This window comes from Mesitornis unicolor, unplaced genomic scaffold (assembly GCF_000695765.1).
Source record: "Mesitornis unicolor isolate BGI_N332 unplaced genomic scaffold, ASM69576v1 scaffold50083, whole genome shotgun sequence".
Classification (NCBI taxonomy): Eukaryota; Metazoa; Chordata; class Aves; order Mesitornithiformes; family Mesitornithidae; genus Mesitornis; species Mesitornis unicolor.
The window spans coordinates 13,587-40,526 of NW_010176374.1; the positions used below are offsets into that span (position 1 = coordinate 13,587).

Genomic DNA, 26,940 nt, shown 5'->3' on the forward strand with positions numbered 1-26,940 from the left:
AGAGAGGAAACTGGTCAGGTTACACCTCGGTCCACTTCTGCCATGCCCCCAAAGCCAGTTCCTGTAAGACAACAGCAATAGCTGATGGGCCAAGAACTTAATAACCAGTAACAACTTTGAGGTATCTCTTCTCCTTCAAATGCCAATTAACAAGCTTTAAGGGATTTGAGAAGGAACCTAGTTATTTGGTAAGTGTTTTGAACAAAACCAGGCCTAAGGTTTTGGACTCTGCATTTAGATGTAACTGATGAACTTATTAAAAAGTCCATGCTGTTTCTTCCCTCTGCCTCTGAAGTGGACTCAGGCAAATTTGCTGCGTCCTCAACTCTGCCTTGTGAGAGGATTATGAAACTGGTTAGCTCTTAACTTGTTTTGTTCTTAAATTCTTAAACCAGTGTGTGACAGATGTGCCAACGCTTTTTGAAAGGGTAAGAGTTGTAAACATCTACTGGCCTCTGAGCCACTTTAAAGATTTAGAAAACACTTTAGAAAGGACGGACTGCAGTATTTATCTCCTGAATCTTTTAATTACTGGCTTATTCATAGACCTGTTTCTTTACTTGTCTTGCAGGTGTGCCTGTATTTTTATAATAAACTGTACAGGGGAAATAGGGTGACTAAGGTGGATGCTGGGAGTTTCAATGCCTTTTCCTCACCTAACCTGCCTCCACTTGCAAATGCTGAGGTTGATATTACAAGTAAGCAACATCATCTCTTAAGCCTTGTAATTTATGCCACATGCAGCAGGACTCCAGCTGAAAAGAATCTGTGCCGATGCAGTTGAAATGCTGGTTTTAAACTCGGATATCTTTGAAAGCCCTGTAGCTTGACTCCACTTTATCTGCTTTGAAACTGCTTAAATAGTACTAAATATTACTAATTTGTGACTCAATGCATTTGTCTGTAGGATATAGATGTGAGTTAGGCTGACTTGGACTAAGGATCCAGGCTGACCAGAGGGAGCACTGCCCCTTGTCTTGAAAACGCTCGCTCCGAAGATAAAAATGAGGGAGGGAGGACTGAAAGAAGAAAGAGATTAATCTTTGTAATGACTGTTCTGGGCTCCAAAATCAAGCAGAGGAGTCATTGCAGAGTGCTTGCAGCTTCAACAGATTCTGTTTGATGCGTGTCACTGTGTAAGGTGTTTTACTGGGTATTTAGGACCTGTCTAAATTGCAGAAGAGCAGACCTAGGATTTGTGCTGTGTGAAGGTTTTTTTCCCCCCCCAAACTTCATCGGGCTCCCTATAATTTCTGTCTCTTTTTTAAGAAGGGGGAAAACTACACGAAGATTTCAGTACCCATTTGCAGAGTCATAGACACATTGCTGTCTGTTCTTAGATAAATAGCAGAGGGGAGAAGAGAGACATGTTGGGAATCTGTTGAGGACTTGCCAAAAAACATACTGAAGTGCAGCTTTAAAAAATACACCATGTTATGCAAGCTGCATTTGGGTAGGCGAGGTATCTTGAGAAGGAGGAGGACTTGGTGACAACCTCCATTATTACCAAAAAAACAGGAATAAGGTGTTCCCAAGTTCTCCTGGTAGGTGCCATTGGTGGCAGTAGGAGATGCAGCCCTGTGCCATGCAGTGAGTCGTTCTCTATGGTTTCTATCACTGGAGAGAGGCAGTCTGCAATTTGGGAAAATAAACTTATCCCTTCCTGCTAATGAGGGTGAGTTACTTAATTAAGTTTGGGGATCGTAGTGCTGTGTCTGTAGCAGCCAGCTACAAAGTGAGGAAGGTGTGAAAGGACATCTCTTGGGTAGAGTCTGCCACTGCTGTATGACAGTGCTGGGTGAAATACGGTGTGTCTGAGATCAGCAGAAATGTTGTCAGCTGAACGTTGCAGTAAATTGAGGAGAATCTTCCTTCTTGGGTTTTTATGAACTGCAGCAAATAGGGTACACAGAAATTCCGTTTACTGACCGATCAATGATGAAATCAAGCTGCAAATTGCATGCTATTTCTTTGATTTGAATGAACTGTTCTGTGATTCCTCGTCTGTGGTAGAAAAATGAGAGTTACGAAGCACTTCCCTCAGCCCATGTTGGTCCCATTACCGTTTCAGCAGAATGCCCCATTGAGATCAGTGGGGATTTGTGGTTTAAAACCTGGTGGTGTGAGAGGCTCTATTTCGGCTTGTTTCAGCTGATTACCCAGTTAGGGTGGCATCATCTATCCAAGATGACAGTGTCACTATTGAAGGATTGTTTCGTTTTGAAAAAACATAGCTTATAGCATGAGCAATCTACTCGTACAGCTTTATTTTGTCCAAAGTAATAGTTTGAAACGTCGCTGTCTCCCTTGAGTTTGCTGGTACCATCCTCGTGCGAGGCTTTCATGGAGACAAGGAACCACCTGGGCTTTTAAAAACAAACCAAACCAATCTACATCTCTTAAGTTTGGTTGCTTTTAACGCAGCTTTGTATAATACATCTTATTCATCCTGCAGACAGGGCTGACTCTTGCTGCCTCAGCGTTTTGGAGAGCAGCCTGAGGGTGCCGGGAGGAGCAGGCCACGTGCAGCAACTCCTCCTTTGCTTCCCAGGTTTAATGAAACTGGGAATGGAAATCCCAGAGAAGCAGCAGGGAAGACGTGATGGATGGAGTGGGGAGTGTAATGGGATCGTGGGTTGGTACCAGCAATGAGGAGAGGATGTGCTGTTTGAGGCTTGGCGCACCATAGAAAAGCAATGATCTCCTGGGGAGCCAGAGAGGAACCCGAGTCCCTTCCCTTCCCTAACTGCAGCTCTTTGTTTTTGATACCCATTTCTCACCCTGTAAGGCTCCCAGTGGATTTCTGATCCCATCAGCTGGCTGTGTTCTTGCCCAGATCCTTAACTGTGCTGGCAACATCCAGGAGTCCTGTTACCCAGTTTTAGATGAGCGAGTGTGTCGCCTTCCTCAAGACTCTCAGTTTAGCACAAGTGAAGAATTCCTGCCCCTTCCTGAGATGAGTAAGAAACCCAGTGCCTTTGGGAAGTACTTTCACAGCAGACTTTGAAACCTCTGTATGAAATGGACAATGTAGAAACAACCAAAAATATTTCTAAAACCTTAAAGCTTGTCAAAGGGAAGACCTTGCCTTATTTCTCCCACACTTTGAAAACGGGAAAGACGAGGAGGACTATTTCACTTGAGATGTGTAAGGAGTCTCAATGCGTTTCATAACAGATCGCTCTGTTGTCCTAATGAGGCAAATACGAAACTAGCTGTGCTACCAGGCTGGGCTTTCCTCATTGCACACGTGTGTCCCCGCTGGGAGCGGTGCACATGGGCAGGACACGCGTGCAGGGGACGCGCAGAGCCCACGTGGCCGTGCGCGCAGATGTGATGCAGCAGCAGCAGGTTAGGAGGCCTTGTTGGGCTTGTTTACCCACAGTTTCATTAGAGAGAAGCTGTTCATCACTGGCCAAGTCTACGTCTTGGTTGGCAGTTCTGGGTATTTACAGTAAAAAGCCCAAGTCGTCGATATATTAAGGCAAATACCAGCTCTCCTCACTCAAGCGCTGTTGGTCCCCCCCTCCCTTGTAAGTCAGCGTGTTCATTCCTGCAGCGACACCATCCGATTTAAATATTCCCGTCCAAAGGCGTGTGTCGATGGTTTTGTAACACACTGCCAAAAAAGGGGTCGATTTTTGTTTGCCTCCCTCCGCAGTCTGCAGCCATAGGTTGGCCTGTGGTCCCCACCCCTTGGCCGCTGCCGTGCATCGTGATGAGCACTGGGGCACCCTATATAATGCTGAGGGGTGAGGAGAGAGCGCTGCTGTTTGTCTGCAGCTCTGCAAGCCCCAAAAGCCGTATTTCTTGTTTGATTTCATAACCCGCAGCTCAGTCACCACTCCTAAGGGAGGTGTCGCTCTCAGTTGCTGCTCTCCCTTTAGAAGTTGAAACCTGCTTTGTGACATAGGCACTATCAAAAAAGGGGGTTTGGTGGGGGTTTTTTGCTGCTTTCTAAAGTGTTTAGAGCTGCTTCTCGTCTTTAATTTTAATTTTCAGTCAGGATGATGTTTTTTCTGTGCTAACCCAAACACCATCCATAGCTCTCTGCATGTGTGTGAATGAAGCTGAATAAGAGAGGGACGTATTTTTGAGCTGAAATTTAAAAAGCTGTAGTATTTGGTAGGGAGGTGGAGATTGGCAATGGCAGAATGTTGTTTATGGGATTATTTTGTTTGGTTGAATAAACAAAAGGCCTTACACTATCTTGAATGCAGTCTCCCTGAATAATGCAATCTTTCTATCCCAAGCCATTTTGGATATAGCATATAGATAGCCATTACCTCTTTATTTTATGTGCATTGCTTTAAAAACTTGCTGCTGTACCAGACCAGTAGCTATCTTACATCTGTTCCTCAGCTTTGTGTCCCTGTTTACGCAGTGCAGTGCGCTCTGTCAGTTAAACTCCTTACAAGTGCAGGCCATCCAAGCCAGAACAGGCTGCTGTTTTGTGTTGTGCCAACACTGAGTATCCCTAATTAGTCACTCTTAGGATAAAAACCTGTTATGAACACCGACATATACAGCTTTTTGTACATGAGTTTCTTACCTAAGAACTTAAATTGTTAAAGTTTGTTTAACAAAACGGTTGCTGTGTGGTACGACCATAGGCTGCAGTAGAGCAGGTTTATCCAGTACGATGAAGATGCTTGAACTTCGCTATGCAATGTAAATATTCTTCATTTTTGGGATGTAATATCTGAGATGGAGGATGCCAAGAATGTGTTCTGATTTTCTTCATCTGGGATGAAGACGGGTTTTCCTGTATATTTGTTTGTCGTTGGCTCTTGCATCCCACTTTGAGACTCTGTGTGTCTAATGGAGAGCTGCCATCGGGGGAGCCTGCAGCAGCGAGCGTGCTGTGCAGGATGGTGGGGTTCATCACCCAGAGAATGTCATTTCAGGGACAGTCTTCTTGCTTTTTAATACAGGTTGCAGTTACATCACTGAACTGTGTCTGCATGCATTGCATTTATCGTGATGACTACGTTATTTGGTAGAGCGTACTCCAGGAGCACAGGTATAGGCCTGGCACGGGTCTGACTTCTGAACCCGTCCTCTGATCTGTCTCCTTGGTCTTCCGCTTTTGGCAGTGTCTTGGTGACCCATGCCAGGGCAGGTTTCCTCGGTTCAATCTTCATTACAGGCATTAGGGATGCCAGCAGCTGCCAAACTTCACAGAATGCATTTGGAAGGTTTTGGCAGGGACTCCCAGCTCAGGGAGGATAAAGGAAAGAGAGCTCCAATACAGTTTTATTGCCATCCCCTCTTGTAGAGGAGGCTGCTTTAAAAGAATTAATCTGTGTGTTAGACATTGAAAGCATTGGATTTATTGCTAAACACTGCTGCTGCTTAAAGCTCAGTGCTCAGGTGTGAACGTGGTTGGCCAGGCCTGTGAATGTTGAGCAGGACAAATGCACAGCTTTCTGCACCCTGCCATGTACCTCCTGCTTGCTGTGGGTTTTTGTTGGAATTTTTTAGGAATCCGCTCGCTGATGTGTGGCTGGTTGGGCACACACGATGCCAAGCCAACTGCTCGTGCCCAGTTTAATGACTTATGGTATTCTTTTAGAAAGAAGGCACAGAGGCTGTAGTTGCTGACAGAGCAGCATGACAGGAAAGTTTGTAAAGTCTTATAGGTGACCTCTGCTTTCTGTCCTGACTTAATAGGTTGTGTAGTTTTTAGTATCTCTGCAACAGAGGAGGCTTCAACAGAGGCTTTTAAATGTACTCTGAATTTTCTTGCAAATGCCTGTCTGCCGATTGCAAGAGATTGCAGCAGTAATTGGTGTGAGTAACTCTCTGCATGGCTGAGAGCAAGTCGCTATTATGCACGCAGATCTTTTATCTGTCTTGCTGCTTGGGAGTTTCTCCAGAACCTAAGAAGCTTAAATCCTGATGGGGAAACACGCAGCTTTACAGCACAGTCTGCTTTCATCGAAGCCTGACGCTGTGAGCTGTTTGCTGTTTGTTAAACCTCTTCGCTACCTCGCAGGAGCCGTCAGCGCTCCCAATGCTGCGCTCCTGCACTGAAAGCAGGGAAATTTTGAAATCAATAATGCATGACTTGGCTTCTAATAATGCAACACAAACAAACTATTAGTTAAACAGCTGGCTTCTGGCTCTAAATGTATAATCAGAGTTAATTGAATCCTTGCTATTTTATTTAATCGTTAGTAACTACCTAATAAACTCTGGAGGTGATTAGCGGCAACAGTAACTGCATTTGTCATCTCTCATGTCTGGGAAGATGAAGGTCTGGTTTCTGAACATGAATCCAGGCCAAGTACACAACAGCGAGGTTCAGGTCAGTTTGGGACCGGTGAATACCTCACCTGGGCTGGACCTGTGCGCTGCTCTGCTGGGGCTTTCTGAACGGGAGAGTTGGTACTAACAGGATATGTTCAGCATTGTGAACCCCTTGGGTCTGGTACTCGGTGCTTTTTCACAGCTGAAGAGGATGCAGTGGAGTTATACAACTGTGAAGGATCATCCTGTTCACTCGTGGGCATCAAACTAACTACCCATTTTGGAAGTCTTTGCTATGAAATGCCATTAAATTGAAGTATACAAGTTAAGTATCTCCTTGAAGAGCACTAACTCAGAAGTATTGATGAGTAATACTGGTATATTTCAGAATCTAGACTATTCTGGAATTAAAACTGAAATATAACACAGTTGAGTCTGAGCTGGATGTGGCATGAGGACAGATTTAGTGGTAGCCAATAAATAAGATGTGTTAGATCAGCGGCTGTGGCTGCTGCCTCAAATGGGCCTTCATTTCCTCTTTTGGAAATACGTTGTCTATCATGAATCCTTAACATGAACAGTTTTAAAGACAATGTTGTAAGTATGAAGTGCCACAAGTGTACTTAATATTATGTCTTAATGTTAATTTTTTCTCTTTAACAGTAAACTGGGAAACGGTGTGGAGAGCCAACACCAAAAAGAAATTTCGAGTTCACACCAACATGAACAGGAACGTTGGGCTTCTGCGCATCTTCCCGGGGATCACCGCTGCTGCTGTAAGTGTCGCCACCGCGCTCTGGAGGTGGGAGAAGCGATGTTCAAATACGTGATCAGTTGGGAAGGTAGGGAAGCTGCTTTGCTGTAGCAGTGCTTGGGGTTTGGGAGGGAAGGGAGAGGATTTGGTGTCTTCTGAGAAACATTTTTGGAATATCAGAGGATTCAAAGACTCTTTTCAGATGCTGTAAACTGTTCATAGAGTGATTTGGGTGGGAAGGGACCTCAAACCCCCCAGTCCAAGCCCCATGGGCAGAGACACCTCCACCAGCCCAGGCTGTTCCAAGCCCCGTCCAACCTGGCCTTGGGCACTGCCAGGGAGGGGGCACCCACAGCTTCCCTGGGCAGTGTGGGCCAGGGCCTCACCACCCCCATAGTGAAGAACAAGCTTAACAAAAGCTTTTCAAATATCCTAATATCTAAACTGCCTGGGCTCTAAAACTTAAAACTAATTTCTAGGTCATGCATGCTTTTCTAGCCAGGTGCAGGCTGCAGTGACCATGGAAATGCTCTCTTGCTGCATATTGAGGCATGGTAATAGATATCAAAGAATACACACAGTGGTGGGAGGAGGGGAGTGTGACCATTTCTATGACTCGTGCTTCTTTATTAAGGTTCGTTTTGTCTCCCACTGATGGGTAACGTGGCCCTCAGCACTCATACAGAGCTGGAAATGAGGAGTGGGATTTTTTTTTTGCCTTGATAAATTATTTTGCTGAAGCGTGGCTTGAGGTAGATTTGTCTTTAAATTTTTGTGAAATACAGGTTCCATTAAACTGACAGGTCTTTTGTGGCTGTTGCCATCTTAAATTGAATCCAGTAGTTTAAGCAGCACTCCTCAATTATATTACCATTCTTTTTAGCTGAATATGAACAGATGGAAAGGCAGAGGGGTGGTATATTTGCAATAAAACTCCAACTGCATAGTTAGCCTCATGGGGGCTTACAGTGTATTGCCTTTAGCATATGTGATCAGCAAGGAAACGGCGAGGTTGTTTGAAATACATCCTTCTAGGAAAAGGACTTTGCTAGGCATCTTCATACAGTGAGCCACAATAGCTGCCTCGTTAACAACTGGCCCAGGATGAATTAGTGCCTCCTTTTATTTCCTATCTTGGGTTAAATCAATGGAGTTTTGAGTTAAAAAACCTCCAGGCTTCATTAGAATATTTTTTCCTGAAAGGTGAGGCAGTCTTTCTCTTGGTTAGGCAGACATTTGTTAACAAAACTCTGCTAAAGTAACAAATCTGGGCAGGGGTGGGGCTCTAATCTCAATTAATAATCCTGCATTTATTTCGTAAGTGTAAAGCTACCCCTTTGTTCCGCCGTGGTGCAACAGCGTAGCCTGTTAATGGCACTGGAACAATAGCATCCTTTTTCACACTGAGGTCATGACTGTGGAAAATGGCTTATTTTAAAATCCAGCCCTCTAGGAATTTCACAGGAAGCTAAAGAGGGAAATTCTGATGGTTTTTTTTCAAAGCTTATTGTACAGCCCCAGTTATTGCGGATGGGGAGCACAGAAGGACGTGAGAAGACTGTAAGGCACGAGAGTCTGCAAGAATATAACAGGAACAGGCCGTTTTTAAAGCTCTGTGTAAGCCTTACTGTGACTGAAACACGTCCCTTGTCTCTGTCTTGTTTTCAAACAGGTAAAAGCATTTCTCCAGCCTCCCATCGAGGGAATTGTACTTGAGACCTACGGGAGCGGCAATGCCCCGAACAACAGACAGGACTTGCTGGAGGAGCTGAAGAAAGCGACCGAGCGCAGGGTGGTGATCCTGAACTGCACGCAGTGCTTGCGCGGCTCCGTCAAAATGGTCTACGCGACCGCGCAGGTGAGGGCTGCGCCGGAGAACGTCCCCCCGGTACCTCTTGGTTGTAGGCTTATAGTAGTCGCTGTGTATAAAACCCCATCTTTTGAACTCTACAGATACTGCTCATAAAGTAACCGTATCAGAAAAATCTGAAGCTGGAAGCATTTAAATACACATCTGCAAGCAGGGTCTTGCTACTCCTAGTCTGAAAGGTCAAAATAGTCAGTTCAGACCCCAAATCAGTGGTTGCTTGCACCCCATTGGATTGGTAGCGTCTCTCCCAAAGGGATTCCACTGAGCTGGAAGATGGCTAACTAGGATCAGATGATAAATAAAGTATGATTTGATAGTGCAGGAGTTACTGAGCTGCAATGCAAGAACATCAAGAAAGCCTGCAAATCCAAGCAGTATTCCAAATCCCAGGTTTTTGTTTGACTGGAAGCACAGCTGAATTCAGTGGGAGATTGGAGAACTGTATGTGGGGAAGTGTCTGTTGTGCAGGGTGGGAATCAGTTGAGTTTAACCCCTAAAGGTGAGCTTAGAGCAGACTTTGAGTAGATACTGTTAATATTCAGGGCATTTTATAGTGAGTTTCTAACTTGTGTATTAAGACATCACTGGGGTTAATAAGAGCTGAAAGCCATACTGGAGAATGTGGTAGTGTGAAGGAAGCTGGTTTAGCTGGCCTTTATAAAACAGTGTAGCCATTAAATAACCAAGCAGCACTGCCAGGGGGTGACTCACCCCTTGTTTTAGACACTTGGGTTTTTGGGAGCAAGCACCCGTCTGACAGAGCCAGGCTCTTCACTGGCTGTAGGACAGACCTGGGTACTCCAGTCTGGTGCTGAAACCGGCCTCCTAACACAGCTTTTGATGCTGCTTTCCATTGTATTTGCTTCAAGAACACGTAGTCTGTTTTGAGGAGAGAGAAAAAGAGATTGTAAGACTTTCTGCCCACCTCTTCAGTATCCAAACTCGCTATTTTCTGGTATGGGCAGGCATCTGGGTGTTAATGGAGATGTTTTGGGAAGTATTAACTTGCAAAGATCCCATGCCTTGTAGTAAATACAATAGGCATACAGGGAGATAGAAAGCAGTTCATATGGAAGGGAGAAATCAGTTACGTCAATATAAGACACCAAACTTGCATTTGAAAAACAGGAAAATGAAGCCTAGCTTCTATGTGATCTTCTGCTTGAAATGAACTGCTGAAATGTATGGAAGGAAGAAAAAAACCTTTTTCTATGTTCTAGTTGAAGTTTTCTCCAAGTAGACCCCTCTAAAAGGGCTTTCTGCACCCTGATCCAGCCTGTGGTCATGCCGAATTGAGGGATTCTGCTCAGGTTTTCCTGACCCACTGCAAGGCTGTGGGGAAACGAGTTCACTTCTGCCCTCCCCTTTTTACATGGAGCATGTGTTGTGTTGCTTCAGTGACCACTGATGGAGGCTGCCCAGTTTTCTTGGTGTCTCTTGAGGAAATCACTGACAGGGCCAAGCCCTGCAGAATTCCTTCATGCTTTTGCTTTCGTTGCCTTCTCCTTTTCATAAGGGACTGCTCAGTGGGGGAAGTACCGTGAGTGAATGCTGGAACGTGGCCGCAATGCTGACTTCATTCTGAATTTTCTTTAAATACAGTCTTTTCTGGCACGTGGCTAGGCCGTTTTTCACTCATTGAGGTGGGCCCCCTGGTTTCCCATTTGTTTTAATTCACCGAATATCTGGCCTCTGATCCATCTGAATGGTACAAAATGGTACAGAATGGAAGGGACTTCAGGTATAGGAAGGAAGCCAGGAAATCCCTTCCTCCTCCTCTTTCTCAATCCCACAGATAAAGTCCCAGCTGTTCTTCGGCGAGCTCTGCAGTGCAGGAAGCATTTCTCACCTGCTCTGTAGATGCTTTCCCATGGGTCTTTTAAAAGTTTTCCTCTGGGGCCCTTGGTGGTACTTAATGAGCTGATCAAGGCTCTGTGTCTTGCTAAAGCTAAGTCACAACAGGTTTTGAAGGTGAAGTTTATATACAAAAGTAAAATGCAGTGTAAAAAACTTAGTGCAAGATGCTTAACTGCAAGGCATCATCATAGCAAAGATGATGAGCTGTGGTTTGGAGAAGCCCAAGTGTTTGCCCAGGTACAATTTAGTGACAAGATCTCAAGTGCCCTTTGTCTTTGTGCCTTGTTCACTGTACACTTACCAGCATCGCTGACCATTGCAAAGATCTTTTTGCTTTGGTTCACGTAGCTTTATTTTTTCACCTAGCAGAAAGCCAAGTTTAAAAGGTCGTCTTTTTCAGTTTTCTTGTCAGGGCTGTGTAAATTACATACTTTAGTTTTATGTCCTAAATCATAGACTGCTAGCGCAGCCTGAAAGGATCTGAAAGCGCTCCTGCTGTGAGCACGCCGGAGTGCTGGAATTCATCCAAAGCAGAGCCCATAAAAGAATGGTAAATAAGCCTGTGTGAGCACAGCCTGCTTGGCAGTGTTCAAAATGCCACTAGGTTAAAGCAGAGGAACGGCAGCTCTGCAATAAAGGGGATCTGACAGCTCTGCAGATAGCTGATACGGACCTGTAACCTTTCCCTCTTAGCATAGGAAGTGGCCGTGGCAAGCGCTTGGTTGAATTCTTCAATGTTATTGCATGGAAAGGAATTTAAAGGAAAAGTCATCTTTATTCAGCCGGCTCGAGTGTTTGCCGGTACTTGATAACTAAAATTGCACAAGTGACAGTGGCAGTAGGAGGAGCGAGAGCGCGGCGGCACCGCTCCACGCTGTGCTCTGTGTAGCTGCTCATCGCTCGTACACGTTTCCTGTCCACGCAGGTATTTCTGAACGCCACGCTAACTGGAGTCATTATCCCTTTTTATTCAGACTCTCGCTGATGTCGGGGTAATTCCTGGAGGAGATATGACACCAGAGGCGGCCCTCGCCAAGCTGTCGTACGCGCTCAGCAAGAGCAAGCTGAGCTGGGAGGAGAAGAGGCAGGTAAATATTTCAGAGCAACCTTGCAAGGCTTGAACTTCTGCTCAGCTGAGTGCCTTCAGCTTTCCCTTGCATTCAAAGGCAATTTGTTCCAGAGCCGTAATGTGAACACCACATGGGTTTTTTTCTCTTAAGGAAAATACTCTTAGGCAAATGAACCTACATAGACTGGGAGGGAAAAGAATTGTCTGCATAAGTCAGGTGCAGACTGACCGAGCCATAAAAATGCCATCTTTAAATAGTAGTAGTCTGCCTTAGAATAGCAGTAGTGTAGTAGTAGTCCACCCATATGTGGAAATTCTCATGGAAGACAGAATCCCAGCCCTGCTGAATTCAGCAAAGATCTTGTCATTGATCTCCATGTGGTGAAGACTTCACCCGAGGCTCATTGACACAAAGCTAATTCTGAAAATAAATATTGCCTACAGCCTCTTCCTATACAGCTTTACACAGGACAGTGTTACGGTTTGTTTCTCAGAGAGGAGATACACTTTATAAATACATAAAAAATAGAGGATTATTCTGAGAACCAGTTGTGACTGATTTTAAAATCATAACCCCTTTAACAGTGTTCTTACTGTTCATTGGTGTTTAATCAAGGCTTTTTTCCTCAAATTACCCAGTGATACACCATGTTCTGTTGATGCAGGGAGCACATAGCTCTGAGTTAGCCTGCAGGAATGCAGAGTTTCTGTGCTTGTGTGCAGTGAATCCATAACCCTGACTTTGGGGGGTGACATCACGGTGAGTCACGCTCCAGACTTGGGCACTGCACGCAGCCGTGCATCTTGTGGTGCTTTGTTTTTATTAAAACTGAAACAAATCTGACTGCTGTTTCATGCTCGATATTTTTCTGAGCAGTAGCAGCTCCTGAGACCAACACATTTGGATACCTGTGATGGTACGTGGGGCAGCTGGCAAGTACCACCGACCCTGCTTAGAAACAGCTTCAGACTTGGAGCTTTCGGTTGTTTGCTAAAGCCCTGGCTCTGAAAAATGAGAGGAGGAGGAGCTCTGTGTTGTTTCAGTGAGGATGCAAGAACATGTTTGGCAGCAACACAGTGCTGTGTGAGGAGCAGTGGTATCACGTGTCTGTGTATATACCCTTTGGAAACACAGGCTCTTCACTGCTGCCCCTTTGGTACTCGCTGACCCTGGAACATGCATCTGGTTTTTTAATGCAGACTTTAATCTTCTTGCACTGAGGATTATTTGACCTGGGACAGAAGAATCTTTCCCAGCTGGCTTCCTGCCTAGGTGTGTGAGTGAAAGCTCAATTTGCAATCCAGTTTGAGATGAGATAGCTGACACCCTCAGGTGAGGACTTGGTGATGTTTTAGGTACCGCTGACACACGGTGCTCCTGCATCTTCATGTGCCACACGGATTTTGTGTGGTGGTGCTGGGAGCTCCTTTATATGGTTTGAGAAACAAAACAACTTTTGCAATTTGAGTTGGGCAGGATCGTTTTCCTCACTTGACTCATTGTGCAGACCCACAAACAATTGTGTTGGCGCAGCTCAGGGAGCAGCACGCAGCATTGCCTGGGCAGGAACGAGTGGCAGAGACCAGGAGAAAGAAGAAAGGCTGGAAATATGTTGTCTGTGGCAATATCTCCAGCTAAACATATCACCAAACAATAGTCTCCCAAGAGACGGAAGCTCTCCTGAAGCCGGCGTGGTTATTTTAGGCTTCTCTTTCAACACGAAGCAGCAAGGAATGTGCCCCCAGACACAGGCAGACGGATGAGGAGCTGCTGGGGCTCTGCGCTGGGTGCATTTAGCACAGGTGCCAATTGCTAAGGTTACCTGAGCAAAGCAACGGGCAAAACCCATCGGGCTCTAAGCGTGTGCCAGAGCAGTCGGTGTCCTCCGAGTTAAGCGTACGTGGGGCTCTTCCAGCAGACAGCTACGGCGTTGTCAGCGCTCCGAGTTGTTGGGTTTTTTAATAAAGGGCATGCCGAGACATAAGTGAACCTGGGGCATTCCTCCTTCCACCAGCACATCTGTTTCTTGCGAACTTTCACAATCCCGCTTTTTAAAATTCAAATTGGAATGACTCTGTGCTTTAGAGCTGCATCAGCAACCTTTCATGAAAGGGTGCCAGGCTGTGAAATGGGCAGAGCTGAGGAAACCAGGTGCTTTTTCTTAATGACTGGGCTGCTCTCTCTGCTCTCCAGGTTGCCCAGCACCTGTCTGTTGAAATATTTTCATTTCTTTATTGCCATGTTAAGGCACTTTCTACACACGCATTGGCTGACCTTCTTTGGGCTTGGTTGGTTTTGTCCTGGTTGTATTGGATGCACCCATCCTGCAAACAGTTACACACCAGCTTTAATCCTGAGTGGCTGGTACTACCATAGACTCTGCATTCAAAGCTGGCCCTATGGCCAAGTTTTAACAAAATAAGGCCTAGTGGAGCTGTTTGAAGATCCACTGCACTCCATGGGCATCCACAGCAGCGCTGGGCTGTTCTGAGGCCGTGTACTGGGTCTGTGTGGAGCACTGAGGTCTGGGACTGCTGACACCAGGCAGCATTTTGGAATATTCTGGTCCCCAGCCTCACTCTATTTACTCGCTATCTCTGTGTGTTGAAGGAGGCTGCAGCTTACCCCACCAGGGAGCTTTTGTCTGCATGCTCCAAAAATTGGGGTGTTTTGTTCTCTGCTTATTTTGGTTTCTTTGCTTTGGAAGAAAGTTTTATTTGCCTGTTCCTTCCTCCCCTGCCTTTGTCTTTTCAAACTTGCAATCTTCATGGGACAGTAACTATTTCTTTCCTCTTTTGTCTGCGTTCAGTTAGTTTCCATAATTCCTCCAAACAGTTTTCTAACTTGATCCTATGGTTTTTCCGTACTTTTCCTCTGCTAACACAGGCTTTGCTTGCTTGCTTTGCAGATGCTGAGCGAGAACCTAAGAGGAGAAATGACTGTTGTACCCACAGGAGCCAAGATCTCCCTGAGAGATAGCAAGTTTATTCAAGTGATTGCCAAATCTCTGAGTATCAGCAGCAAGGAGGTATATACTTAAATATTTAAAAGGGAGCTCGTGTAAAGCTGTGAACTGGGTTAAGTGAACCTAGCTTGAAGATGAAGAGCAAAGCTGGAAGACAAATGGCACACTTAGGCTCTTGTATTATTTTTTTAGTACTGAGTGTCCCAGCTAACCAGTTGGGTTAGGGAGAAAGGACACAATGACAAGCGTAACACCAATGTGTTTTCAATTAAAAGCCTATTAACTTTTTTTTTCCTCTTCGTAGCCGCATCTTGAGTTTATTTTCCTGGCTGGCTGGTTGCAATAACAAGCCTCAGACAGTTGCTGTAATTCAGGGTATCAATGATATGAAAAAGTGCTTTGTATTTTTGTGGTCAAATGTATTGACAGTTTGGAGCAATCCAAATAATGACAGGTAAAACAGCTGAGTTGTACTCCAGACATAGGAAACTAATACAAGGGAAGCACTACACAAGTGTAACTTGTAATGCTCAATATTGGTCCCTCTTAGTTGGAAAATCAGAAAATATACAAGATAGACACAGGTATTTGCTTTCTCTTGGCTTGGTTTCAGGGAAGATGGGATTTTTAGCAGCTAACTAATATTGAATATATGAGGATTTCTTAGTAAGTGTCAGAAATGGGAGGATATTTAGGAGGCCGATGGGGTTTGTCAGTGGAGGTTTGGAAGCGCAAGTTACCCAAATATCCGAGAAATCACATGGATAAAGTCGATCCAGTCTGGAGGAGACCAGATTGTGTGGCTCTTCCCAACTCCTACCAGTGCTGTGTCTCTTCCCAGTACAGAGATGGTAATGAGTGCACACCTGAATGGTGAATACAGATATCAGGTAAATGTAGTATTGCCAGAGAGGAATAGAAATCCTCATGGATCTGAGACCAACAATATGTAAAAGAAACATGAGACTTCTTTCCTCCCAAGAACTAAATGCTGCCACTTCTAAATAACCAAATGACTAATTTGAGAACTTCACATGAAAGCAAGGGCAGTGTTTTTATGACGTGGGCATCAATCGTATTAGAGGTGAGGCTGGTATTAAGTGTTTAATTTTATTTGTTTCTCAGGAGTTGGAAGCCGTAAGAGACGCATTAATTCCACCTTTGGCTTGTGCTGCAGCTAAACTGGGTGACGTAGATGCGCTGAGAGCCATAGCAGAAATGGTAATGTAAAATGAACACTTTAAAACACAAATTTTGAAGTGACGGGAGGAAGCTGCGCTCACTGGGAAGCAGCCACCTAAGTCTTAAAATCCAGGTGCTTTGAGTAATTCAGTTGGTTTCCAGGCTTCTCCGTCTCTGCCTTTCAAAACTGGTATGGTCTTTGCCCTACCTGCTTCTCAGCTGTTTACATTTTCTTTTGAACTGAGAAAATCTAGGTAGATTAAAATGCAAATTCTTATCTGCTAACTTTGGAACACTTTAAAATGGTTTGTACCGCTTTCTTTTGCTTAACTGACTTTATGCATATTCATATTACCCAGCTTTTGGATGTAAATCTATCATGATGAAAAAAAAAACAACAGAGAGAACTTGAAAATTATATTTAAGCAAAACACCGTGCAGTGCTAACTCAGGATTTTTGACTCTCCCCATAGCCCTGGCTTGGGTTATACCTTGAAAAAGAAAGAGGCATTTCCCTGTATCATATTCTACACCTCTTTTTTTATATTTGCTTTGGTTTACCCTGCTCTTGAGACTTTAGTAATGGGCCTCCAGAAAGGAGAGATAGATATATAGATAGATAGATATATATAGATATATATCTTGAAAACAACAATAAACTAAGACAAGTGAACTCAGCAGACCACAGGCACGAAGCTGCAGTGTGTTGTATGGCTATTAAGAGCGCATCTGAGCAGGCTGTTTGGATGTGCAGAAGGTGGAATAAATAACTTTACAGGTGCTAAAACAACGCTACAAGATAAACTTTAAGTATATTTGAGAAGCTTAACATTTTGGTGGCAGAATTGAAGTGTTGTAATTAGCAAAGTTGCTGTATCAGCAGCTTAATGTGTAGCCATTCTCTTTTTTTCTTCCCTTTTGCAGGGGGGAAACCTGAGCTGCGGGGACTACGACGGCTGCACTCCGCTCCACGTCGCGGCCTCCGAAGGGCATTTGCCACTGGTTGAGTTTCTGCTGACGTCTGGCGCGACCGTTTATGCCAGAGACAGATACGGATCAACCCCGCTGATGAACGCCATCAAGTTCAGGTAACAAAACCGCTTGTGCCACTCTACGTAAAGTTTATAGAGCTTTTATCACTTGGGATTGCAAGTGCATCCCTGTGTCTTGTTTTGGTTTGTCTCGGCAGCCGTGTAAATGACAGCAGCTAAAACAACACAAGCCAGCTTCATTTCAAAGGGCGCGACTAGCCTAAATTAAAAGATTTTTCAGATAACATGAAATGAAAGCAAGCAGCTTGGTATGTGTGCAGAATTTTAGTGTAAGGTAACTGATCGCTGCCTTCCTGCCAAGGCTTTGTCCGTGATTTCAGGGCTCCACTCTTTCTTATGAAGCTTCCTTATGAAACAGCCAAAGTGGCCACCACTTTTGACTGTCGGAAGCGATGGTGCAGCACCAAGGGCTGTCAGTTCTCTTCTGCCCTCTCCTTTCTCATCAAGACCTGACTCTTTCGATTGGCACAAAACACACCGGTAGGTTGGTGTGGTTTCATCTTCCCCTTTCCCCGGTGCTTTCCTGAGTCTCTTGCTGGGTAACTGGTTTTTTGATTTTCCTCTTCTGCCCACTCATAATTACATGGGGTGGCTGCATGGCTCTGTCTGCGCTGTGGGTTTCCTCTTCCTGCTCTTCCGGACATCAGCAGTTCTTGAATGGAGGCATGGATGTGTGGTTTACTGGACTTTCCCATGTTGTACAGTCCTAAGGAATAGCACAGAATATAGGAATTACCAGTTATCAAAATCTAATTTTAAAACAGTGCGTATAGCCTGGGGATTCACAGAGCCATTGGTCTTCTAACGTGTTGGAAGCTGCTTGCCCTAATCTCTTGTTTCTTTGATCCCCTTTCAGCTCCTTATCTCATATTCAGTATACAATGGCAGGAGAGAAGGTTTTTTCCTGTAAAGCAGTGTGCAGTGATAGGATTTCCCTGGTCTTCATGGATGTCTGTCCCCAAATATTCCTGCAGCTTTCTAATGCTGACAGGTTCTCCTGGTCTGTCAGGCTGGACTTGGCTCCCTGGGATGGTCCTGGCTTGTGTGGGCTGCAGGAATAATTCAAAGGCTTTGTCTGTGTCAAAACCAGATGCAGAAAACTCACCAGGCTCTGTTGACCTGAGATGTGAAATCCTGCGTGGCCACACTGTGCTATCGCCGTTCCTGCTGCGTGGTCCCCTGTGGCTCTGTAGGCGTTGCTTTATCTCATGAATATATAAGCCCTTCAGTGGCAAACCCTTAAAGTCTTAAAGCACAACCAAGCCCAACAGCAAATCAAACAAATCACCTCGCCGAGGAGCAGAGGTGGCGCTGGGCCAACGTGAGAAAATGCTCGAGCGCTGGATACCTTCAGATGTTCCTGCAAATCCGGCACCCACTTCTCTTACCGCACCCATCCACCGCCCCAGGAATTTCACATGAGCTTGTTGTTTGGATTCCTCAGCTCTGCCACTCCTATATTCGACTTCTCGGCTCTTTAAAACTGCGCACCCGGTTTTGGTGCAGGGAATCGTACGAGGAAACGGCACCAGAACCATTTTCAGTTTCTCTTTTTGTTTCTGCTGTCGGAAGGAGCGGAAGAGATGACTTGGAAGTGATCTCCTGAATGTGTATTTCTGATCTGCTGTGTGCTCACACTGCATTTCACACTGATAAGCATGTAAAGGAGAATGTAGAGATTGGGCAGCTGTGTATGTGCGTAATTAGGTACCCACTAAAAAGACTTCTGCTGCAGGAATATTTCAGTTCTATTTATTGAGCAGTTGTGTGCTCAAAGTGGAGAGATTATCCTGATGCAGTGCAGAGTGGAAAAGGGAAGGGGGAGAATGAATCTTTAATGAGCAGTCAGTGCTTTAAACCGATTTTAATATTGCAACTTTCTCAATTTTACTGAATATTGCATCAGCTTAATCCCATTTTCTGGGAATTAATATTTGTTTAATTGGCATTTAACTGCAGTGCAGTATCCACTCATCTTAAAAATAGCTTTCTTCCAGTTGTTTATGTCTCATTTCTCAGGGGCTTGCCTTCTAACCTAGCATGCAAACCTCTGTAATGATGACTGATTTCTCTTTTCCTTTTAATCATCTGTAAAGATGAGCAGGAGTTACGTCTCTTCTTAAAAGCTCCGTAACGTGGCCCTGTCACCAGCAGCTTGATCTATACCAGTGCCAGTCTCTTAAATTTTTGTGCTTTAAGTGACTCTTTGGTTGTTTCTTTCGATGCTGAAATATGGAGTCCTTTTCTAAACAAGAATTAAAGGACTGCGTTTCCGCTTTTTCACTTGTAACTCCGCAATTTGCGTGTAGTCTCCTTCACTTTGCGCATGAAGCTGAACAGAGCGCTGTTAATTTGGACCAGTTGCTTGACGTATCAAAATTAGTAGCATTCCTTTAATTTCTCCGACTGCCCTCGAGGGATAATTCATTTTCAAAACAATAGAATAATACTTTTTAAATAAGAGAAACTCTCTAAGCAGGAAAACGTCTTGAATGAAAATGGTGTCTATTTTATGTAGTAAGAGCACTCCCATTTACCTGCAGAGTTGTGGTAAAAGGTTGAAAATGGGGAGTTGCTCATACAGCGCTGTGAGAACATCAGATGAGAGGCAGCAAAACCACCTCCCACGTAAACACAGATTTAAATACTGGAGATTTTGCAAGTTTACATTTACATTACTTCAGGAAATGTGAGGCAGAGTGAAAACCCAGCCACCACAGGCTCCAGAGGTGCACTGAAGCCTGTTCTTACAGTATTCCAGCATAAAATTCCCACTGATACCCCGCAAAACCCTGCAAGTGAAGCTGAGCCGGTGCTGCTGTAACCCTCCTGGGTGCTGGGGGAGTGAGCATGGAAAAGAATGAGGCCTGTCAGGTTTGGGCATAGGTTACACTGCATTGCATTGCAGTGCATTACACCTGCGTCTCTTTAGGAGATTTAGTGGAAGGTGCACACCCTAAGGCCCCAGTGCTGCAGATGGGTACACGCGTGTTCATGTCACGTGTGATTCATCCTTTTTGGAGTGCACTCACTTCTAGTGTCTGCCAAGCGGAGGCCTGGGACGATGGGTGCTGCACGGCACCTTGACTGCTGGGAATCCAGAGCATAAACTGGTATGAGTTCAGATGTCTTTATCTGCTTGAAAGAGTCCAGCAGGGCCACAAAGATGCTGGAGGGAGTGGAGCATCTCCTGCTGAGGAGCGGCTGAGGGAGCTGGGGCTCTTGAGCTTGGAGCAGAGGAGACAGGGGTGCCCTCATTCCTGGGGATCCATTGGGAAAGGGCAGTGTCAGGAGGAAGGAGCCAGGCTCTGCTCTGGGATGGCCAATGCCAGGACAAGGGGCAATGGTCCCAAGCTGGAGCACAGGAGGTTCAAGCTGAAGATGAGGCCAAAGTTTGTGAGTGTGAGGGTTCTGGAGCATGGCCCAGGCTGCCCAGAGAGGTTGTGGAGTCTCCTTGTGTGGAGACCCCCAAAGCCCTGGCCGTGTTCCTGTGTGACTGCTCTGAATCATTTATCTTGGAATGATTTGGCACATTTGAACCCATCCCATGAAGTCCATGGCTCATGGCATCAGCCGAACTTCAGCTCAGCTAAGCCAGGACCCCTGGGAGGCTTTTGGAAAGCCACAGGAGAGCACCACTTACACAACATCTAACGACAAATCCCTCTCCTGTGCCCGAGACATAACCATGTCAGCAAATCCTCAGCCAGCCTCTTGAGATCTGAGTGCCGCTCTCGTGGTGGGTGCAGGGCAGCAGAAGTGCTGCTCTGGCTCTGATTTGCAGTGTAGGAAGCATTCGGGTGCAAGTAGGAACAAGCTGTGTGGGGACTTACCTCCCGCAGGGCTCTGGTGTCGAGTGCTGGGAGTGTGCAGGGTGGTCCCTTTGCTTTTTTTTGGACAGATCTGCTCCTCACAGTGGTAAATTTAACACTTTTGAGTTGTGCATTGCTGTTTGTCCCGATTCTTCCTCTCCTTTTCCCCTTCATTTAGGAAGCGGTGATGTACAACGTGTCCTCTTCCCAAGAAACATGGCTTTGAACAATTCCCAGTCATCGAGACATTGTATTTCTCTTTAGAAATGTTTTATTGCAAGCATTTATTGTAAACACTGTTAGTTTCAGTGCTTAAAGATTTATTTTATTTCAAACCAATTTTTGTTTTTCCTTATTGAAACTTGCTGTATTAAATGTGCGGGGTAAACGCCCCCAAATCTGTCTATATTGAAGATTCATGGAGTCCTACTCGGTGTAGTAATGGCTGTGTGGCGTAAGTGGGACGTGAAGTGCTACCAGTGAGGAGTAAATAGTTACAACAGGGGAAAAGTCCAGCTCCTGGCTCTTTGCTGGAGCCCAGAGATACAGACCTTACAGGGTGAGCATATTGAGGGAAGGTACCACACAACATTAATGCTTTGCTGCCTTTTACCTTTTAGTGCTGTCCCATAGCAAAGCTTTTCTTTTAAAGAGCACTGGTTTCATGCAGTGATTTCAAGTATAAGGTGGGAAATGAGGAATGCTGCGGGGCAGATGCTCCCCATGCTCATTTCCGTACCTGTTGAGCTCAAGTGCACAGATGTCTTCTACAACCCGTTTGGTAGGTGAAATAGCATATGTTTGGAAAGGCAAAACGATTCCTATAGCATCTTTATAAATTAAGATCATACAGGAAACAGATAAGCTTCCATAGGATTACTATGGCTGACTGTGAAGCAGCTTCTCGTTCAAGCTGGGGTTTCCCAAAGAGAAGCAGAGGGATCAGATACTCAGTTTGGTCCAGGAAATGCAAGGAATTTAGCAGAAACATGTATGTGAGCTTATTTTTTTCTTTTAAATTGGTACAGATGAGTTTTTAGGTAATGGCTTGAAAGCCTGTATACTTCCTATTACAATTATATGCCTCGCTCTTTATTTTGAAGTGTGGTACAGTGACTTACTTAAAAGAGGAGCTGTGAAGCTATTCCTGATCCACTGGTGTCATCGTGCTCTTTCTGAAAGAAAAACCCCGTGTTTGGATCTGTGAACCAGATCACTTACTCAGCAGAGGATCAGCTTTCACCTCCTTTTGGACCCTAATTCTACACTTTTCACTAGGTCCCTTCTGAAAACTGTAATTTGCACATTTTTCATCTGTCTTGTTGTTTTCTACCCATGACATTACCTTTATAGACCAGCCTTTTCCACAGGCTTTCCCAGGCATCTGACTAAGGTACAGGAGTTGGCTGGTGGTGCTTAAATATCTGTTTGTCCCTTTGTTTCAAAGGAAAGGACAAGGAAGGCCTCCTAAAGGTGGAAATAAATAATAAAGGTATTGGGAGGAGGGGGTTAGGTATAGGTGTGCTTTTGTGGGAGGTTTGTAGGAATAGTTACCACAATTCTGAAGCCCTAAAAGCTGATGCTGTCTTCTATGTTAAAGATTTATTGCTTATCTGCAAGACATAGGTTTTATTTCAGACTGGTATACATGGGCACTGTATTCTGTAAAGTACAGGACTGATGCTATGTAAAGAATGTCCTCACTTTTGTGTATCTCAACCACTGGTATTTCAAGTGTTAAAATCTGTCGCCTTGGATAAGATTCCTTGGTGCTGTGATGGTGGCAAATATAAGAACTTTCACTGTCTGCATGAGTAATGCTGGATTTAGGGGAAAAAACCCAAGCCCTACCAACGAAGATGCTTTCTCTGTTTTTTCTGTTCCCTTCATAAAGGCAAATGGAAGTGATTAATCTGTTACGAGAAACGGGAGCGCACCTCTCGAGCCATGACCTGGAGAACACTGGGACAATTCTCTGCAGGTAAATGTGAGATAAGGGGAGATGGGCCGAAAATTGGGAGGGAGGGGGATGGCTTTTTGGTGGAGACTCTCAGGATGGAGAGCAGTGCATAGACAACGTCCAAGAAACTTGTGTCCATGGCACAATGTGACTATTTCTGTGCTAGAGGAATAATGAGCAAATGAACGAAGCAATGAAATTAAGAATTAACCCTGTGTGGGGGCAGTAACTCAAGAGAGCTCCAAAGTGGGGAGCGTTGTGAGGGTAAGTGAGCTGGAAGCAAATATGCCCCATTTTTTTCCAAGCATTTTCACTGTGGAAGGTGAGGAAGAAGCTGTGCAAGGTGTGATTCACTTGAGAATAAAGCTGCACATAGGGCATCACTTTTATTTTCATAAAATCCACTGTTCACTTATGTGGGAATGGCTTCTCCTTTAATTAACACATAGTATCAGCCCTAAAAATAACTAAATCAAATAGACAAATAGGTTTAACCCCAAAACTTCTGACAACTGCTTACCATCTCTACGTAACTTTAAGAGGATATAATCCTCTGTTACAGTTGGTTTTCTGTACAGTTGCTTTTAATATATAGGGTGGATTAATGAGATGGATATATAATATGAAAATAAATGGATGCTTGATTTTATTTCTTCCAGTACTGGTCCTGAATGACAAATTACTCTGAAAACTGTAAGAAGGTGTCATGTATTTCTTAAAATCAGAGTTTTTACTTCATTTCTTTGCTGCTTCTCAAAAACAAACAAATCCTTTACATCAGACCTGTAGGAACCAGCCAGGGCTGTAGGTTGTCTCCAAAAACATAAAGGCAAGGTGAAGGGTGTGTGTGCTCTGTGTAGAGACTGGACTCTGTCCTCTCAGTATTCCTGCAGTCAAGAAATCCCAGCTGGAGCCTTTCTATTGTCATAATACCTTTGGAGGAGGCTGATAATGAGACTTTTACCATGTAAATGAAATGTAAACCATGCACTTCCCAGGGCACTGCAGGTGACAGGACAGGACTAAACCCTTGGTTTGCACAGTTTCCGTCCACCGAAAAGGTGAGAGGAGCAGCGTTCCTCTGCAAATACACTGGCCACTTCCTTAGCTGCCTGCAGAACCAGTTTGGCCAGCTGGCCTGGGAGTAACATGGCCAAAAAAAAACCCAAGCAAGGGTCCTTCAGACAAAATAGTGGTTCTGATGCAGGTTGTTACAGCATTTTAAGGAGGATTGTACACCTTGCGTTTCTACTGGACGATCTCCTGTAGTTCAAAGCTGGTACTTCGACAATAAGTTTGGTATAAAACCAGTGTTTGTCCTCCTGCCAGGACATCTCGGATGGTTCTCCTGGAGCATCCTCAGATGACCTGGGCAATGCACTCATTTCTCTGTCCCACCTCTTACCTCCACCCTTTAAACCTTCTCTTTGCAGCACTGGCACCTTCGTGGCAGCCCAAGTGTTCCCCTGCTCAGGCTGCTTACAGACCAAGCTGTTAGTAACGTCTTCCCTCTAACTTGAACTATTCTCCTACATCTCTTATGTGCCTTCAACTGCAATTTGTACCCATCTGAACTGGTCACCAAGGCAGTATGTTGAATTCCTGGGGTATAGAGGGACAAAGCTGTCTGTTTCCTGATAAGCCCTGGGTTCCTGCACTTGCTGAACTTATTTTTCTGCCATACAGTTCTCTCTGATTCAGAAGCTATAACCATGTTTCCCCCTTTGCTATTCACCTATCCTCAAACTGGCTTTCATAGAAGACCATGACCAGTGATTTTTGTCTTTTAATACCATCTCCTCAGCCTCTTTCCATTTAGACCCATGATTTCAGAATAGAATAGTTCAGTTGGAAGATCTTGGAGATAAAACTAAAAGAAATGTGCTCCTTCAGTGATGTCAGAGAGGAAAAGCAGTACCAAGCAGGACTGAGTGGTACAGCGTCAGCGGGAACTCGTGTGTAGGAAGAGGAGATGCACATAGGTGCAGCCAGTGGGATTCAGCCATTAAATCAATCACCGTTTCACTTGCTGGCTGCTGCTTTAAGTGAGAGGTGTTGGTCTGATTTTTAGAATAATTTTGTTGATGTTTATTATCTGGTTCATGGCTTTGTTTTGCGATGAGAAATAGGTCTTAATGTAAGTAATCTGTTAAAGACATCAGCATCTCTTCTCATATTGCGGCAGAATTGTCATCTGACTGCAAAGCCAAACCATGACTGGATGAAGTGGGACACTCACACGTATTCTGAAGGCTTGGAGTTGGTGAACAGTTGCTTTGTGTTTGTTTTTTAAAGGAAAAAAGCCTGTACATGATCGAGATACTCTGTTCAAGTCCCTACTTCCCAAAATGAAATAGAGGCATAAAGCCAACCCAGCTTTCTCTTTCCTATTTTTAGATTTCATCAGATACTATGGTACAATAGACAAGGATGCAGCCTTTCAGAACCAGCAGCTTTCAGAATAAGGTGCCTCTTCAGTTTAACGTAACCTTGGGGGTAATGGAGAGGTAAATACACCTCTGAACCTGGGAAACGGGTGCCTAATACTTCTTTTTCAAAATGCCAGCTGTGGGTAGGCAGCACACCTGGGATTATCTGCTGCAAAAGGGATCAGTCAGAGTTTAGTAAAACGTGGCAAGTAGTTCTTCATCAGCAAAGCAGGGTTTACACATCCTGATAAGTGTATCCTATTATTTCTATTCAGTTTTATGGTATGGAAATGATGGACTTGCTGCTTAGAGGATGTAGTTGCCATTGGAATTGCTGCTGTAACTGTCTTTGAGAGAAAACACAGAGCAAAGGTCCCTGTAGCGTATGCTGGGAAGTCCTATGTATATATGTGACTATATGGAGTACATTTACAGTGTGCAAAGGAAATACAGACGTGCTTGGCTTGATTATGGAGATCTGGATCTATGTAATGATCTGGATCTATTAATGCTTGCTTTTTCCTGCCGTTTCCCTCAGGACTTCTCACTGTTCGACCTCCTTTGCCTTCCCCTGCTTCCTCACTGCTACTGAGGAGCCTTTTCCTTGATCCTTTTCCTCACCACGTCAGTCTGAAGCACTGTTGAACCTCACAGCACCCCCTGTCCCTTCCCTGTCCCTGGCTGTGGCTCAGGGCTGAGGAGGGTACATGGAGGAGCACAGAGACCTCTTTGCTTCCCCCTCTCCTGCCCAGGGACTGCTGCTGGCAAAAGCCTTTCTCCAGCTTCCTCCAACTGCTGCAATTAGAGGCTTCCACGCCCCTGAAATCACTTTTTCAGGTACTCAAAGAGATTTAATCAACAGCAGAAGCGATTTCAGCTGAGCAGAGAAGTGGATGTTGCAGCCTTTGCTTTCGGGGTTGCTTCCCTGTGTGCCCCTGGCATCTTCCAGCCTGCAGTCCCCACCAGCTCTGCCTGGCCGGGTTGTCCTACCCTGGAGCCCATCACCATCCTCCATCCCTGCTACCAGTGCTGTTTAGGGCAGCAGACTCTGAGCTGAGTAAGTTTGGGAAGGGTTCCCCCTCTCTTGATGATTCTCATCTTCTCTCTCTCATCCTCATTTGATGAATATCAGCGTGGTTTGCTGAAGCAATGTGCAAGTCCTTCTTTTACCAAAGAGATAAGGAAAAAGTGAACCCTAAGTGTGATAGATGAGATGTGCAAAGAAACAACCTGGTGTACTTGAAAACTTTATTCACTTATTTGTGTATGGTCAATTCTGATCCTTTCTGTTGCTTGCTAGACATGGCAGGTAGAGGTCATCCTCAACAAGGTCTTTTGAATCTTTCTTGCCCATTTAAATCTTAAAAATTACCTTATAAAACTCAAAGAAAGCAGCTGCTGCTGCCCAAATGACATCCTGTAAACACGCTGTCCCAACTCCCAATAGCAAATGTGGTTACGTCAACTGGAGCAGGGGGTTTCTCGGCAGGTTTGGGTATCTGCTCCTGCTCTCACTGACTCGGCTGCATCTTCATGCAGCCATTGCCCTCCCCAGCGCGTTTCCCGAGGTAAATATTGTGTTGTGAAATCTGAAACTGCGTGACTTTTTTTCCCCCGTTGGTCATAGTCACCCCCGCCCTGTGAAACCAGCCTGTTGTAAGTGCCTACACACAGCCCTGCTAATTGAAGGAACTGATTCATCAAGCCGTGCTGCTTGCTCAGCTCTTCCGCGCTGTT

General features: G+C 44.9%; 1 protein-coding gene across 1 annotated transcript in view; it reads left to right on the plus strand.

The window, feature by feature from the left end:
- The window catches only part of ASPG (asparaginase), a gene marked incomplete at its 5' end in the record, with an annotated part of 35,903 nt that overhangs the window by 8,338 nt on the left and 625 nt on the right, over positions 1 to 26,940 (plus strand). Inside the window, 8 exons of the mRNA XM_010181711.1 lie at positions 572 to 698; positions 6,916 to 7,028; positions 8,679 to 8,864; positions 11,708 to 11,821; positions 14,712 to 14,831; positions 15,894 to 15,989; positions 16,875 to 17,038; positions 22,709 to 22,795. Coding sequence (XP_010180013.1) covers positions 572 to 698; positions 6,916 to 7,028; positions 8,679 to 8,864; positions 11,708 to 11,821; positions 14,712 to 14,831; positions 15,894 to 15,989; positions 16,875 to 17,038; positions 22,709 to 22,795 — 1,007 coding nt within the window. The remainder of the gene's footprint in view (positions 1 to 571; positions 699 to 6,915; positions 7,029 to 8,678; positions 8,865 to 11,707; positions 11,822 to 14,711; positions 14,832 to 15,893; positions 15,990 to 16,874; positions 17,039 to 22,708; positions 22,796 to 26,940) is intronic.